At 46.5% G+C, this 16566-nt stretch overlaps 1 protein-coding gene across 1 annotated transcript; it reads left to right on the plus strand.

The window, feature by feature from the left end:
• On the plus strand, positions 1-14995 carry NELFB (negative elongation factor complex member B). Its single transcript, XM_014952303.1, has 13 exons — positions 1-155; positions 395-558; positions 2186-2285; positions 3012-3242; positions 5915-6100; positions 7439-7551; positions 8224-8326; positions 9330-9425; positions 11037-11179; positions 12477-12583; positions 13588-13729; positions 14189-14297; positions 14553-14995. The coding sequence occupies exons 1-13, from the start codon at positions 54-56 to the stop codon at positions 14688-14690; spliced, it is 1734 nt and encodes a 577-aa protein (XP_014807789.1). The 5' UTR covers positions 1-53; the 3' UTR covers positions 14691-14995.
• Positions 14996-16566: the final 1571 nt, after the last annotated feature.

Consider the following 16566-nt stretch of genomic DNA (forward strand, 5'->3'; position numbering starts at 1 on the left):
CCGGGGGGAAGCCGTGGCGGGAGCGGGCCCGGCCGGGCCCGGGGCAGGCCGCCATGTACGCGGGGCTGCAGGAGCTGGGGGTGGCCAACGGCGAGGACCTGAAGGAGACGCTGACCAACTGCACGGAGCCGCTGAAGGCCATCGAGCAGTTCCAGGTGGGGCGCGTCGCCATGGAGATGCACAGCGCCTATGGCGGCGGTGCACCGGGGCCCATGGTGGGCCGGGGCTGTGGGCTGGTAAAGAGCAGGAGAAGCCCCCAAGTGGGGTTTTCTGTGGTATTTTCTTCTTTTTATTTTGTAACCAGCATGTCTTTAGCAGTCCGTGCTGCCGTTTGGTGGTTGGTGGAGCCGGTTAACCCCTCACCACCGTCCCTGTCTGCTGTTTGTGTTGGCAGACGGAAAATGGAGTGCTCCTGCCCTCGCTGCAGTCGGCCCTGCCCTTCCTGGACCTGCACGGCACCCCCCGGCTGGAGTTCCACCAGTCCGTGTTCGACGAGCTGAGGGAGAAGCTGCTGGAGAGGGTCTCTGCCATCGCTTTGGAAGGGAAAGTCGAGGAGAGGTTTGTCGGTGCTCTTGTGGGTCATTGGGAGAGGCTCCTGTAACGGAGTTAACCGGGCACTGTGCCCCAGCCCAGGGCTCTGGCCCTTCCCCGCCGCCCCCAGCGCTCAGCCGGTGGCCAGTGGCCGGCGGAGCCCGCGGGGAGCCCGGGCACCCCCGGCGGAACCTTAGTGCGGCGGAACCTTAGTGCGGCGGAGCGGGTTCCGCGGGGCGGGGGGAAGCGGCGGAGCGCGCCGAGCGGAGCGGAGCCGAGCGGGGCGGGGGAAAGCCGTGGCGGGAGCGGGCCCGGCCGGGCCCGGGGCAGGCCGCCATGTACGCGGGGCTGCAGGAGCTGGGGGTGGCCAACGGCGAGGACCTGAAGGAGACGCTGACCAACTGCACGGAGCCGTTGAAGGCCATCGAGCAGTTCCAGGTGGGGCGCGTCGCCATGGAGATGCACAGCGCCTATGGCGGGGGTGCACCGGGGCCTATGGTGGGTCGGGGCTGTGGGCTGGTAGGGAGCAGGAGAAGCCCCCAAGTGGGGTTTTCTGTGGTATTTTCCTCTTTTTATTTTGTAACCAGCACGTCTTTAGCAGTCCCTGCTGCCGTTTGGTGGCTGGTGGAGCCGGTTAACCCCTCACCACCGTCCCTGTCTGCCGTTTGTGTTGGCAGACGGAAAATGGAGTGCTCCTGCCCTCGCTGCAGTCGGCCCTGCCCTTCCTGGACCTGCACGGCACCCCCCGGCTGGAGTTCCACCAGTCCGTGTTCGACGAGCTGAGGGAGAAGCTGCTGGAGAGGGTCTCTGCCATCGCTTTGGAAGGGAAAGTCGAGGAGAGGTTTGTCGGTGCTCTTGTCCCTGTCTGCTGTTTGTGTTGGCAGACGGAAAATGGAGTGCTCCTGCCCTCGCTGCAGTCGGCCCTGCCCTTCCTGGACCTGCACGGCACCCCCCGGCTGGAGTTCCACCAGTCCGTGTTCGACGAGCTGAGGGAGAAGCTGCTGGAGAGGGTCTCTGCCATCGCTTTGGAAGGGAAAGTCGAGGAGAGGTTTGTCGGCGCTCTTGTGGGTCATTGGGAGTGAACTGGGGATTTTGTGTGAAAATTAGTTACAGCGGAGAACAAATTGTACAAAGAGCGATTGAAGGAGCTGGGACTGTTTAGTGTGAGGAAGAGGAGGCTGAGGGGAGACCTCATCACTCTCTACAACTACTTGAAAGGACATTGCAGAGAGGTTGGTGCTGGTCTCTTCTCCCAGGTAATTAGTGATAGAACAAGAGGGAATGGCTTCAAGCTCCAACAGGGTAGGTTTAAACTGAACACTAGGAAAGAGTTTTTCACAGAAAGAGTGGTCAGACACTGGAATAGGCTGCCCAGGGAGGTAGTTGAATCACCATCCTTGGATGTTTTTAAGGGTCGTTTAGATGTGGTGTTGGGGGATATGGTGTAGGGGAGAACTTTGTAGAGTAGGGTAGATGGTTGGACTCAATGGTCCCGAGGGTCTTTTCCAACCTGGATGGTTCTATGATTCTATGAATGATGTGTGCAAAGGAGACAGAAGTTCCTGGGGGATCAAGTTCCATTGGCTTTGAGATGAGCCACTTTGGTCTTTCACTGTAACATGGTACTTAGTCTCTTGCTCTTACATATTTTCAGATACAAGAAGCTGGAAGATCTCCTAGAGAAGAGCTTTTCCCTGGTCAAGATGCCTTCCATACAGCCTGTGGTGATGTGTGTTATGAAGCACTTGCCCAAGGTAAAGCCCTCCGCCAGTTGGGCTGTTCCATTGCATCTCCCTGGTGTAGGTTCTGTGAGCTGTGCTGCTGGCTGGGCTGCACGATCCATCTCCTGACCTTCTGCAAGTTAGTCATTCAGTGTTAGGAACTGACTGAAAATTTACTGCATTCTTATATCTGGTAACAACTTAGTAGACTAATTCAAAAAGCATTTTACATTTTCATAGTCAGCTGAGACTATTTCCCTGTTTTATTCACTATGTGCAGCTTCCTAAAAGCAGCCAGGTTCACTGATAGGTGGATTTTTCCACAGCTGATTTAAAAAAATCTATGACAAGTGGAAAATAAGATTTGAAGAATGCAACTGGAAGTAGACGGGAGTAAGATTCAGATCTGTGAAACAAAAATCTCTAGGAGTAGTCTTATTAAAAGCATCATCCTGTACTTAAGGAAATGGATTCAAAACCACTGCTAGAACTTACAAGTTACTGAGTTTTGAAACATCACTTCAAATCTTAGTGTCATAGGTTTAAAGGAAGTCTTAAGTGCTTTAGGACTGGCTTATTGTTGCAGGAGTAGGGAAGGCCAACAATGAGTCTGATACTGCCTGTTGTTTAATTATTTTGTTGTATAAATTCCCAGACTGCCTGAGGTGATGCTTTAGATGTTTTCTGTAGTTACGTGTTTCTTGGACAGTTGGTTGGGTAAGTGGCTCTGCACTTTGGTAACTGCTCTGTTGGTCATAGGTCCCTGAAAAGAAGCTGAAGTTAGTAATGGCCGATAAGGATTTGTATAAAGCGTGTGCGGTGGAGGTGAAGCGCCAGATCTGGCAGGATAACCAGGCTCTGTTTGGTGATGAGGTGTCTCCGCTGCTGAAGCAGTATATCCTGGAGAAAGAAAATATTCTCTTCAGCAACGATATTTCTGTCTTGCACAATTTCTTCAGTCCGTCTCCCAAAACGAGACGTCAAGGAGAGGTAAGGACAAGGAGAGCTCTTACTGCATGCTTGTGTGTGGAGCTCGTCAGCTTTCAGTCAACCTCGCCAAATAACAGTGTCCTTTTCTTGTACCCAATTCACTACTGAAGATGTTTGGCTAAACAAAGCATTTGCAAGAGATACCAGGCTGTTTTCTCCTGTATGTGTTGATGAAATCAACAGGAATTATTTTAATAGTTACTCAGTGCTGTGTAATAATTGATTAATGTTTTAAACTGTTTACGCGTGTTTAAAAAAATAGCAAGGCTAAATTTTTTCTTTTATTGCTCTGGCTCTTTTCTTTTATAGTCTGGCTTTGATAACCCTCAGGTGTTGTGAAGGATGAGCCTCTCTATCAAATCAGTTTGAATTTCTTTAATTTCTTTTCTTGAGACTATTTTTTAGCAGGACATAGCCCAAGAAATGTAATAATTGATTAATGTTTTAAACTGTTTACGCGTGTTTAAAAAAATAGCAAGGCTAAATTTTTTCTTTTATTGCTCTGGCTCTTTTCTTTTATAGTCTGGCTTTGATAACCCTCAGGTGTTGTGAAGGATGAGCCTCTCTATCAAATCAGTTTGAATTTCTTTAATTTCTTTTCTTGAGACTATTTTTTAGCAGGACATAGCCCAAGAAAAGCTTTTTTTTTTTCTTGGTAAAGACGGAAAGGGACACTGAAAGTTGTAGCTAAGGTTGTTTTTTTTTTTCTCTTGGTAAAGATGGAAAGGGACACTGAAAGTTGTAGCTAAGGTGAAATTTGGAAGAGTTGCTCTTTGAATGGAATTACATGAGATGGCTGAGCTGATCCAACACTCAGCTGCAGGAAGGGCAGGTGCTGCTCCTTCCCTCCCTCCCTGCAGCTCTGGCCGTTATCAGACCCTCCCATGAGCTGATTCAGCTCAATAATTGCCACAAAAACTCTAGCAAATAAAGCCAGAAAGTAGTTTTCCAAGGCAGTGAGTTGGATCTGCTCAAAGAAGAGATCAGCTGGCACCGAATGCATTGCAAGGAGAAGGGCTGGGTGACACAGGAGGGTTTGGTGTCGGGGGGAACAGTGTCAGGTGGGGGGTCTTCTCGTGGCAGCAGCAAGCAATTACACTGCTTCAGCTGTAACGAGTCACTTTACCTTGGGAGGCTTTTGCTCCAAAAGGGAAATACCAGAGTTTCTGTAAGGACCTTGCTGTCGAGAATGCTAAAGAATTGCAGTGATGCGGCAGTAGAAAGCTTTAATTTTGGAGAGGGTAGTACATCTGTTATGGGGGGGGGGTTTGGTTTTGGGTCTGTTTGGCTTTCTAAAGGCCGTGTCACATGAGGGCTCTGGTGCAATTCCCTTCAGGTTTACTCTGCAGGCTTGTGGTGTAACGCCGGCGGGCAGCTCAGCACCACACAGCTGCCTGCTCAATCCCCCCTGGTGGGATGGGGGCAGAATAGGAAGGGTAAAAGAAAGAAACTCACCAGTTGAGATAAAAACAGAGTAATAATTTAAAAGAAATATCAAAAAAAAAGTGAGAAAAAAAATCCCAACATAAAGAGAGGAAAATAAAACCCAAGAGAAACAATTGATGCAAATGAAAACCATTGCTCACCACCAACCGACTGATGCCCAGTCAGTCCCTGAGCAGTGGCCCCCACCAACCTCCCCCCCCAGTTTTATTGCCAAGAAAGACACTCTATGGTCTGGAATATCCCTTTGGGCAGTTGTCCCAGCTGTGTCCCCTCCAAACTCCTTGTGCACCCTGAGCACTCACTGTTGGGGCAATGTGAGGAGCAGAAAAGGCCTTGACACTCTGTAAGCCCTGCTCAGCAATAACTAAAAATCAGTGTTACCTACCCTATTTTCGGCACAAATCCAGAACATAGCCCTGTACAAGCTACTGTGGAGAAAATTAACTCTATCCCAGCCCAAACCAGTAGAAGCCTCGCCGTCATTCTCGTGCCTGTAGCCAGAAGGTAGAGGGAAATAAAGACAGACTTCCCAAGAAAAGTGAGTTTTGTTCAGGTTACAATAATTGTAAATTCTATTCATCAATAACAGGTACTACTTCTTACCTGTTTCACAAAGCTGAGCACCTTATTTTACGAATGCTTCAATTTCCTTTTGCAAGAGAGCTTTCTCTGGGCATTCTTTGTTTCATTATGGCTATGGAATTTTTGGTGAACAGCTCTTGAACAAACGCAGTTGGAAATCTTGATATAAATGGCTCCTTTTTAGGAACTCATGTCAATGCGTATGTTTCAATCTTGATAAGGAATGTAGAAGAATTAATTTACGTTTTTTCTTGTGTGAAATAACGGTATCTCCTGGTACTGAGTGCACATTTGGGGGTCGGTCTCTTTTCTCAAGTCACAGGCGACAGGACAAGAGGAAATGGCCTCAAGTTGCGCCAGGGGAGGTTCAGGCTGGATATTAGGAAACATTTTTTCACTGAAAGGGTTCTCAGGCATTGGAATGGGCTGCCCAGGGAGGGGGTTGAGGCCCCATCCCTGGAGGTGTTCAAAAGAGGGGTTGATGTAGTGCTGGGAGGTCTGGTTTAGTGATGATGCTCCTTGTTTGTTGTGTGGGTGTCTATTTTTGTCAGTGAGGTTGACGGTTGGACAAGATGATCTTTAAGGTCCCTTCCAACCTAGAAAATTCTGTGATTCTGTGATTTTTTTTTCCCCTTTGAGCGTAGGTGGTTCAGAAGCTGACCCAGATGATCGGGAAGAACGTGAAGCTCTATGATATGGTGTTGCAGTTTCTGAGAACCTTGTTCCTTCGGACAAGGAATGTTCATTACTGCACACTACGGGCAGAGCTCCTGATGTCGCTGCATGACCTGGAAATCAGTGAAATCTGCACCGTTGACCCCTGTCACAAGGTATTAATCATGTGGGACAGATAGGAGTGTTACTGGAGCATTTTCTGTTTCGCCCACTCCTGTGCGTAACCTGCTGCCCTGCAGGACTTCAGCCCAGAGAAGATGTCTCCTCTCTGTGAAGAGAGTTCAGACCTTGAATCCAAAAGTCATCTTATATTCCTTGGAACCTCAGGTGAAAATTTCATCTTGGTTAACCAGCAGCTTGCTTTCATTTCATAACCCATAAATCATTCAAATTTATGGTACTTGTGCAGTCTTAAAAAAACAACATCTAATCTGGTCTATGTAGGTGCTGCAAAAAATAATCACAAACGCTGTGTAGCCCCAGGTTCTTAATCAAATTTTGCTTCCCTCCCTGCTGTGCCTGGTGTGATATACTCCATCGGTCAGTAAACTGTGTGGAACATTAAATACTTTGAATCTTGAATTATAAGAAAACATGAAGCTAATAGAATACTGGGGAGTGACAGATGTGATGTTAATGTCACACCAGGATCTTTCCTGTGGTCAGCGTCACTCTCATCTAGAACAAAGCTTTTTCTCTTCAGGAATGTTGCTCAGTTTAAAGTGTGTTCAGCTTATAGAGAGTATCTCCTAGAGTGATGATGTTACCACATGTGTTTTAATGTCTTCTGATCAAGAGTCCCCAAATCAGTGTGTACACTGACTGACTGAAAAAGGGCAGTTCTTGTTCAAGTTGCAGATGGTTTTCAGCGCCCTCGTTTTGCCACTGCAAAATGCAGTGACTGCTGCAAGGAAGGGAAGCCACAATGAAAGCATTTCAGAAAATTCAGCAAGTTGTTCTTTTTTGACAGCTGAGACGTTGGGGGGGAAAACGGATGTTGTTTTCTGAAAGAGGAAAAAAGCCTTTAATTTTAGCTCAGATAAAACATTTCACTTAATTCTCTTTTACATTTTGATAGCAGAGCTCTGAAGCAGAAGCACCTCTGCTGTTCGTGTCCCCTGCTTAGAGGGTGGGAGTGGTATTGCAATGGCTAAAATACCCCATATTATTGTTGTAAGTGATGCTGCTCCTTTGTCAGCCTCCTACATTTATAGATCCACCTCAGTCAGGTGTGCTGAGAAGTATATATTTTATACATGCCTCTTCCCTAATTACCAGGGAATTCCTCTCTTGGAAGGGGAGAAAGTGGCACCAGGTTGAATGACGTTGGTATCTCTGGCCTCGGTGTTTGTGACCAGCTTGCTACCATACCTAAGTGTGTTAATTCCAGATAATAGGAGGTCATTCCAGCCCGTTTTCTCTGGCACTGTGTATTTTACTGCTGGTTTACTGAGTTGCTGGGGTTCACAAAGCTTTCTCCTTTTTTCTACCAGTTCACCTGGTGCCTTGATGCTTGCATTCGGGAGAAGTTCGTGGACAACAAGAGAGCTCGGGAACTGCAAGGGTTTCTGGATGGAGTGAAGAAGGGACAGGAACAAGTGTTGGGGTAAGGCTCTTGGGCTGTTTGTTGAGAAACTGGAAGTGGATTCCTGACAGTCACAACGTTTGATGGGTGTTGTAGGTGTTAGTTCTCCCCCAGAGCCAGCTGAGAGCCAGCAGTGCTGCTGTGCGGTCACATCCAGTGTGTTCACAAGCACTGGTGCTCTGGGGCACAGCCAGGTGTGTTCTGGGGACATAGCTCATACTGCTGAGGTCACCACCCTTGAGTCTTCCCTGTGGCCTTCATAATGACTGGGGGAGGTCTCCTGCCTGATTTCAGTGCAGAAGACCTTCAGTAATTGTTTCAGAATATGTGCCCTTTCACGTCAAAGTAATAACATTCATGGTGCTTTTACAAGGCAGGAGAAGGTTGGTCAGGTGGACACCTGTAGGTGACAAAAGACAGAAATTCAGGTTTTACATTATCACAGTGAGGGTATTGTTACAGTACTTGCCCTGTGTCTGCCTCTCTTGTGTTGTGCCTCGTGTGTGTTTATAAAAATACAGCGTACACACACACACAATGCTTGGATGTTACATCTGGTGGTTGATGGGGTTACAACAAAGAACAGGCTCAAACATCTTACGCAGTGAAACACACTGGTGTCCTACAGCTGGGTATGGAACTGTAGGGTGGGGTTGGTTGTTATGTATGACGTGTTGGATTTGTGCTTCTCAGGGACTTATCGATGATCTTGTGTGATCCTTTTGCCATTAACACCTTGGCCTTGAGCACCATCAGGAACCTACAGGACCTGGTTGGGCAGGACACCTTACCCAGGGTGAGTGTCGCAGCCGATGTACTTAATCTGAACTGTAGTCTTAATTGAATAAATAGCATTCATCAACAAAGGGCTGGCACTGTAGAAGAAATAAGATTATGTTCTCAAATGCTTGTGTAAACTGAAATGAGGGAAACGTGACACTATCTTTCCGTTTTAGCACATAGCTCAGAGCTCTGCAGGAGCACTGTTTGGAGATGGGCTTTCTCGAGTTCTCCGAATTGACAATGCATTCTTGCATGGCTCATTCTGTCTTAAAAACTGTGCATATATACAGTTGTATATAGAATATGTGCCTCCCTGCTTTGTCCTTCCACGGGTTTGCCTAAAGCCAGCAGCATCTTTTCCCTGCCCCACGGGATGCAGGGGGTTAGTTCACACTGTTCTGCTCTGTTGGCTGCGATATAACACGCTTCTTGGAAGTAGTGTCTGCAGGAAGTGTTTCAGCATTAGAGGAGGGAAGGAGGGTCACCTTACAGGTGCCTGAACAGTGTGAGGCATTTGCTGGTTTCATCCCTGAGTTACTCAACCCAACAATAAAATTTAACAACTTCCTCATGACAATTTAAGACTCAAAACTGCTTTGGTTTCAGGGCATGATGTAAACAAAAACCCATTGTCATTCTTACACGCGCTTTCTCTTTCTTACTGCTGCTGAGATGACTTGATTTGTCCTGTCACACATTATATTTCAGAATACTAATTTGGCAGGACACGTTTAAAAACGATGTTGTGATCAGATTGGCTGCAGACTTCTCGGTGTATACATGGAACATAAAATGTTCCATAAACCCACGAACTCCCAGGAGTGTCTGTTATTTGATTCCCATTTGAGGAATCAGTTGTGAATTAAATCAGAGAACTGAATGCCTCTAGCAGTCTTTGGTAAAGCTGCTAATCTGGGAGAGCTTTGAATGTAAAGCACTACTTCCAAATAAATGTCTATATGTGCAACTTGTGGAAGATGAAAATAGCTGTTTTTCTTCTCCCCTTAAAATTCGAGGAAAGCCCAGATCTGCTGCTGCTCCTTCGGATGCTGTCTTTGGGACAGGGGGCCTGGGACATGATTGACAGCCAAGTCTTCAAGGAACCAAAAATGGTGAGCCATTTTGATGTTTAGCATTTAACACATATAATTAAATAAATTTAGTCTTGTTTATTATTTTATTGTGTCCCGGATTTAACGGTCATTGTGCATTCCTCTCATCATGGCTTTCTTAGAAAAAACATGTAAGTGGTCCCAGAGCAGCAGCTCAGGTGGACGTGCTGTAAGCTTCATCTACCTGCTTTTTTTACTTACATGAATGCCTGGCCATTACTGTTTTAAAATCAGCCTGTACCTCTTGTAAATTCTGCACTGGTTGCTCGTCGTTCCTGGGAACTCCTACAAAAACAGAGGAGTTTGTAAAAGATGTTTTGTATGAGGAAAGCAGGATTTCAGAGGCTAGTCTGAAGCTCTGGTAGCAGCTTTTCATTGACATGATAAATGTCAATAAATGAAAAATGTTTTCCCTTCCAGCTGTCGTCTTGTAGCTTTTCTGTGTTGTGCCACGTTTGGCTACAATCTCCCCCTGCTTTGGAAATACTCTGCCCCGTATTACAGGCAGCCCCGGTGTAGTTCAGGAGCAGGTGATGTCCAGCTGATGGCAGGAAGGCTACCCGTGGTGTTGCACAGTGGGACAGTTTCTCAAGAGAAATTTGCTGTTTCTGTTCTGAACTATAAAGCAGCAAATGTCTACCTAGGGGGGCATTTGAAGTCTCCAAAATATATGTTACTGGCTGATTGCATGTTTAAATATACCACGGGAGGGATGTGTTTTGCAGCCCCGGTGTAGTTCAGGAGCAGGTGATGTCCAGCTGCTGGCAGGAAGGCTGCCCGTGGTGTTGCACAGTGGGACAGTTTCTCAAGAGAAATTTGCTGTTTCTGTTCTGAACTATAAAGCAGCAAATGTCTACCTAGGGGGGCATTTGAAGTCTCCAAAATATATGTTACTGGCTGATTGCATGTTTAAATATACCACGGGAGGGATGTGTTTTAAACTCACATTGTAACAGTGAGGGTGACCAAAACTCCAAGGGTAAAGCTGTGATTTTTCTGGTGGAGGTGCTCTCATGAATCCCTTAGAAAGAAACTCTGAATGTTTTCCTAAAGAGAATCTCCAAATCTTTATTTATTTGTGATTGCCACAAGCTGTAACCTCCCACTGAGGTTCACATTACTGTGAATGTGACACAGCGGAAACCAGTCACAAGTGGTGTTCCTCAAGGCTGTGAATGTGACACAGCGTAGGTTGATCTGCTTTGTGCAAGGAGATGCTCTTTAGTGTTGCTTTTCCAGCTGTGCATCGATCCCTGTCAGTTTAGGGCATGAACAAAACGATTTGTAATTCTTGATGAAAGCAGTTTGGTACCATCCTTAACATGCAGTGATTGGAAAAGGTCTCAGAAGAACTGCTACCTAATTGTCAAAGGATTTGCGCAGGAGTGTTTCTGTAGATGAGGTGAAGTACAGTTTTCCTAATTACTAGTGGAACTGAATTATCCAATAATTTTGACTGGAACTGGATGTCCAACAGCTTGTTTTCCTAAGTGTAGGATGGGGCCCATAGTGTTGCCTCGCTATTTGTCACAGCGCTCTGGGACCATTAGGTGGCATGAAGTGATTGATGAACGTGTTGTTCTTTTCCATCTGTTCCTCCATCCCTCTAAGGAAGCTGAGCTGATCACGAAGTTCTTGCCTATGCTGATGTCCTTCGTGGTGGATGACCACACGTTCAACGTAGATCAGAAGCTGCCCTCGGAGGAGAAGGGACCAATTCCTTACCCCAGCACCATTCCTGAAGCTTTCACCAAGTATGTAATCTCTTCCCAACTTTGTACAAATAGCCTTGTTACTAAAGCCAACAGAAAATGCTGTATGTGGTAAAGTGGAGACTTTCTTGGGGTGAGGGGAGACCTTATTGCTCTCTCCAACTCCCTGAAAGGAGGGTGTAGAGAGGTGGGGGTCGGTCTCTTCTCCCAAGTCACAGGCGACAGGACAAGAGGAAATGGCCTCAAGTTGCGCCAGGGGAGGTTCAGGCTGGATATTAGGAAACATTTTGTCACTGAAAGGGTTCTCAGGCATTGGAATGGGCTGCCCAGGGAGGGGGTTGAGGCACCATCCCTGGAGGTGTTCAAAAGAGGGGTTGATGTAGTGCTGGGAGGTCTGGTTTAGTGATGATGCTCCTTGTTTGTTGTGTGGGTGTCTATTTTTGTCAGTGAGGTTGACGGTTGGACAAGATGATCTTTAAGGTCCCTTCCAACCTAGAAGATTCTGTGATTCTGTGATTCTGAGGTTTAATCCCAGTTAATCAAGCCTGAACTTTTCCTTTAGCAGAACAGGTTTCCACTGTGATTCCTCGAATAACATTTATTTACATAATACAGTATTTCTTGTAATGAGCATTCTTTTGGCAGATTGAATAGGAAAGCATTTGGTATCACTGGTTTCCAAAATCACAGCTCCCCAAGCAGGGGGTGGGGAGCGTTTGAGTGATATTCAGGCGCCCCTGGATGAGTGCCCGTGCTTGGTTCTGAAGAGTGCTATTGTAAATTGTAAAGCTGGCATTTTTGTCACACAGACACTCGCTCTCTGTTGATAACCTATCACTCCAGGGATGTCAAAAAGATAAATAAAACCTCTGTGTGCTCTGTTGTACTCACATCTTGCACTGATTTCCAGCACAGTTCCTGTCTGTGTACCCCAGAATCTGGAGTACTGTATCCAGGTAGTTGTACCCTCCTCTGCAACGGTGTTGATACTTGACTTTTGGGAAACTAAAACAAGACAGTATTGGACTTTGTATCATTTTTGGGTATTTGAGCTTCTTCTAAAACCCGTTTTGAATAGCACTTTTACCATTAATACTATTATAAATGTTCACAATCAATTCCAGCTGGCTTGATTGGGAGCATAATGTTTGCTAAATGCTAATTTTTTCTGGACTGTGGTAGTGAACATAGTGATGATCATCACACTCAGTCACCAAGTAGCTGCTCGTCAGTGGGTTTGAGGTTAGCCACCACTGTGGCTGCTTGATTGCTATCCTCTTTAAAAAAAAAAAATCTGTTTTAGCTTTATTGATTAAGAAACTTTGCTTCTGCCAAACAGATTCTTGCAGGAGAACAGAATAGCTTGTGAGATTGGGCTGTATTACATCCTTCACATCACGAAACTGAGGAACAAGAACGCTTTCCTGAGGCTCCTGCCAGCACTAGGTAAGTTTTTGTCTTGTCTCTATTCTTGTGCTGGACACCCAGGAGGGAAGTAAACCTGGAGTGAAAGTGATTTCAAAGTCAAAGATGTGATGTTCTGCCTTTGGCTCTTCTGATGAGGCCCTGCAGAAGGGTTTGTTTCTGTCTGCAATTGGGATACTTTTCTGCTGATCTGAGAATTTCGAGGTAGTGGCTGAAGGTCAGTAGTTCCTTAGGTCAAAGGCTGTATTAATAATGAGATCACTTGAGAACTTTTTGGAATGAATCTGAAAGATGAAAGAGCAGGTGGCTTAATTCTGCCACTGCTCATAATAATTGCAGGTGGCCAGAAATTCTTGGGGAAGAAAGTTGTAACAAAACAGGACCGAACACAGCCTTAAATTCTTCCCTGGGATTACCTTCTTCACTGACTTCCTGGGGGTGGGTTGTAGGAAAGCTCTGAAGCAACCTTAGGAATTGCAGCTCCCAGTAGTGGAGATGGGGGTTCACTTCCCACTCCCTCCCCCCAGCCCTGGTGGTCTTTGAACCCTTGGCTGAACTGGCAGCTCATTTCCATGAGTTTTCCATTGGTCAGTGATTTGTATCTGCTCACTGTGGGGTCTGAGGAGTGTGAGGAGGTGGATGTGACCGTGAACAGAGGATGGTGGAGAAGGACAGAATCATAGAATTGCCTTGGTTGGAAGGGACCTTTCAGATCATAGAGTCCAAACATCAACCTAACACTGAGAAAAACCATCACTAAACCAGGTCACTAGTAGGGGACTTTGTGATTTTGGCAGGAGCAGCTGCTCTGTGACTTCAGCCTCAGTAGAAACATGGGCTTTCTACATATTCTTCTCACCCCTCTGCTCCTAATCTCTTATGTTGGAAAGATCAAAGCCACCTGCTTGGGCTGCCTGTTTTAAAAGGAAATCTCACTACAAAGTTTTCAGCAGGAACATCTTGTGTAGGTCAGGTTTTGGCACATCCTTGTCAGTCTCAGTCTCTTTCCTTTTCATGTTGTCTAGTTGAGACTTTCAGTGACTTGGCCTTCAGTGATATTTTTCTGCATCTGCTCACTGGTAACCTCACGCTGCTGGGTGATGAATTTGCACTGGAGGAGTTCTGTACCAGTCTCTTTGATGGCTTCTTTCTCACTGCCTGCTCAAGGTAAACCTGATTTTCCTCAGATTAAGTGAGTTTACAGGGTACCTGAGAGAGATTCTACTGCTTTGAACTATACTTTAATAGTTCAGCAAACTCTTCACGTACAGTGGAAATATTAGCCTGCTGCTGTTTTGCTTTAAGGAGAGGCTCATATTTGGTGATCAAATTTTTATCAGCAAAATTTTCAAGTGTTGATTATACAGTCTGGGCTTAAAACCTCTCCCCCTCCTTCCTCATGGCTGCTACAGTTAGTCCACTCCTGTTGAATAATTACATGAATTGCTTGAAAGTATAAGGCTTGGGAGCACACAGGCTACAATTCTCAGGTGTTTTGGAAAATTATAGCAAAATTGCTCAGTCTGTGGGTGTGTGAATTATTCTGATACTGTCGCTGTAGCTTTCTTGTTCTCAAGATGGTGTTTGTTTATATCGGTTACTCTGCTTTAAAATTGGTTTTTGCAGAAAGGAGAACGTACACAGACATGTGCTAAGGCTGCTGCTTCATCTGCATCACAAAGTGGCACCTGCCAAACTAGAGTCTCTCCAGAAGGCTTTGGAACCCACCAAGCAGGTAAGAAGGGAAGCGTGAGAAAGGGAAAATTAATTGCAAATGAAAGCAGCTGCCTTTCCAGACGCTGCTCAATGGAACACGAGCTCTGCTTTCCAAGCGTACCCAGTTGTGTCTTAATTACCTTGTCACTTCCTCGTTCTGTGTCGGCTTGTGTTAAAACACACAGGGTAATTGGAGACTCAGTGTTGGAGGCAGTGGCAGCTAGAATGAAGTATGACTCTCCTCTTCTTCCCCTCCCTAATTCTCGTTGTGCAGAGCGGGGAGGCTGTGAAGGAGCTTTATAACCAGCTCACGGAGAAGCTGGAGCTTCGCAAGCCGAGTCCAGCCGAAGCGACTGAGACTCCCTCCATGGAGCTGCCCCTGCCCACGGTGCCCACCCCAGCCTCACGCTGAGCTGGAGAGCAGGATGGGAGAAGGACCCACCTAGTGCTCTGCAGCCTGAAGGCCCCTCTTCTGCCTTTCAGATGTCTCTGCCCTACAGGGGTGGAAACAAAACAAAAAAAGCCACTGAAGCTCTTTCAGGAAACACTGCAGTTTACCCAACTCACTGGCTCTTGCTGGTTAGAAAACTCTGTATGCAGTGCATTGCAAAGGTTTACTTTTCTTAAAGATAGCGGAGTGTCTTCTTGTAGATCCACTTAAAATCTGACTGTACATTTTTTTTTGTTTGTTTTCAAAAAGAAAGCGCGTATTTTTAAGTTGTTGTTGTTTTCAAAAAGAAAGCGCGTATTTTTAAGCTTGGCGTCTTGTGTTTTTAAACTCTATAAAGAACTGATCACTGAGTGTTTAACTCCATTATGGTTGAGCAGGTGGGCTGAACTCCCAAAGGCTAACCTTGGCTTTCTTCAGCCGTTCATTTGCTGCTCTGGGTCTTTGGAGAAGATGCTCAAAGGAAGGAGATGTCAGAGGAGATAAGCTCCACTGGTACAATGTCCCATTTGAGGCTCTAGCTCTTCTGGTACATGGTAAGACGTGCAGCGTTGGTCAGAGATGTCCACCACTGTCAGTAGACCAAGAAGCAGGCAACAGGCATCTTCTCAGCTAGGCTCTTTCACAGAGGGCTCCACTTTTCTCCAAAGAAGTGGCTTGAAATGAGCCCTGGAGCCAGTGGAAGAAAAAAAAACAACCCAGAACTGGGATATTCCCCAATGACAATGGGGTTGGAGTGTAGATGGAGTGAAATTCTGTCTTTGCAAAAAGTAGCCTGTTCTTCATGGCTCATTTGTGTCGCTGCCTGTACCCTTACAGTTAATTCCTGTTTGGCTTTTATTGCTGCCTGGGTATAAACCTCAGGTGGGGTGTAGAGAAAGATGGGCACGGGAGAAGAATGAGTTGTGTGAGTTTACAACGGGATTTACGCTCATTTCAGCAGGTACAATATACCCCAAAAAATCTTGCCAGTCCCCTGTAAGCGGGAAGCTGCCTCTCTGAGCTGCTCTGAATGGCACAATAATTCAGGTGGGAAGGCACCTGACAGAGCAGGACCTACCAGTGTAGGGGAAGATGCTGAGGGGCAGGACTTTGTGTTTATCTTTGTTGAGTTGGTTGAGGTCTCTCAGGCTGTTTCTCCAGCCTGTTGAGGGGGGTCCCTTTGAACGATATTAGCCCAATTAATAACTCCTGAAGAGTGCCGTGAGTAATGGGCTGCCCCTTGGGCTTTGAGCCTGGTGTCCTCCCAGTTTTTTGTGCCGTGAGTAATGGGCTTTGAGCCTGGTGTCCTCCCAGTTTTCCATGCAGTGACCTGAACTGTATCAGGCTGGTTTGGCCGTAGGGATCCTCCAGGCAGTTGTGCCAAAAGCTGATTGAAGTCCAGGTGAGCTGCCACCGCGCTCCCCAGTCTGCCCAGCCTTCTCAGTGGAAGGTTCTTGGGTTTGTCAGGCCCAATTAACCCTTGGAACGTACCCGTCCATGCTGGCCGTGCCCTGTCACTTTCTTGCCCATCATGTTTCTGGATATGATGGTTGGGGTTTTTTTTCCCCCCATTGCCCCTTGTTTCCTGGGACTTGAGCACTCCCAGTGCCAAGTCATGTCGATGAGACTTTTCCATTTCCTGAAGCTGTGTCCAAAAAAAACCGAAAACAAAGAAAGAAACAGACACTAGTTAAATAGAGGTGGAAATCCCTCCTTGAAGCTGCTGACTCCTTTTTTTCCCCGGTTTTCTTCCTCTTGGGTTCTCAAGGGCCACTTGAGGAATGTGAGCGTCACCCCTGTTCGTCGTGTTGGTGTTTTATTTCTCCTTTTATGCAGGGATGGGCTGTATCTCGTGGGG

This window comes from Calidris pugnax, unplaced genomic scaffold (assembly GCF_001431845.1).
Source record: "Calidris pugnax isolate Ruff unplaced genomic scaffold, ASM143184v1 scaffold135, whole genome shotgun sequence".
Taxonomy (NCBI): Eukaryota; Metazoa; Chordata; class Aves; order Charadriiformes; family Scolopacidae; genus Calidris; species Calidris pugnax.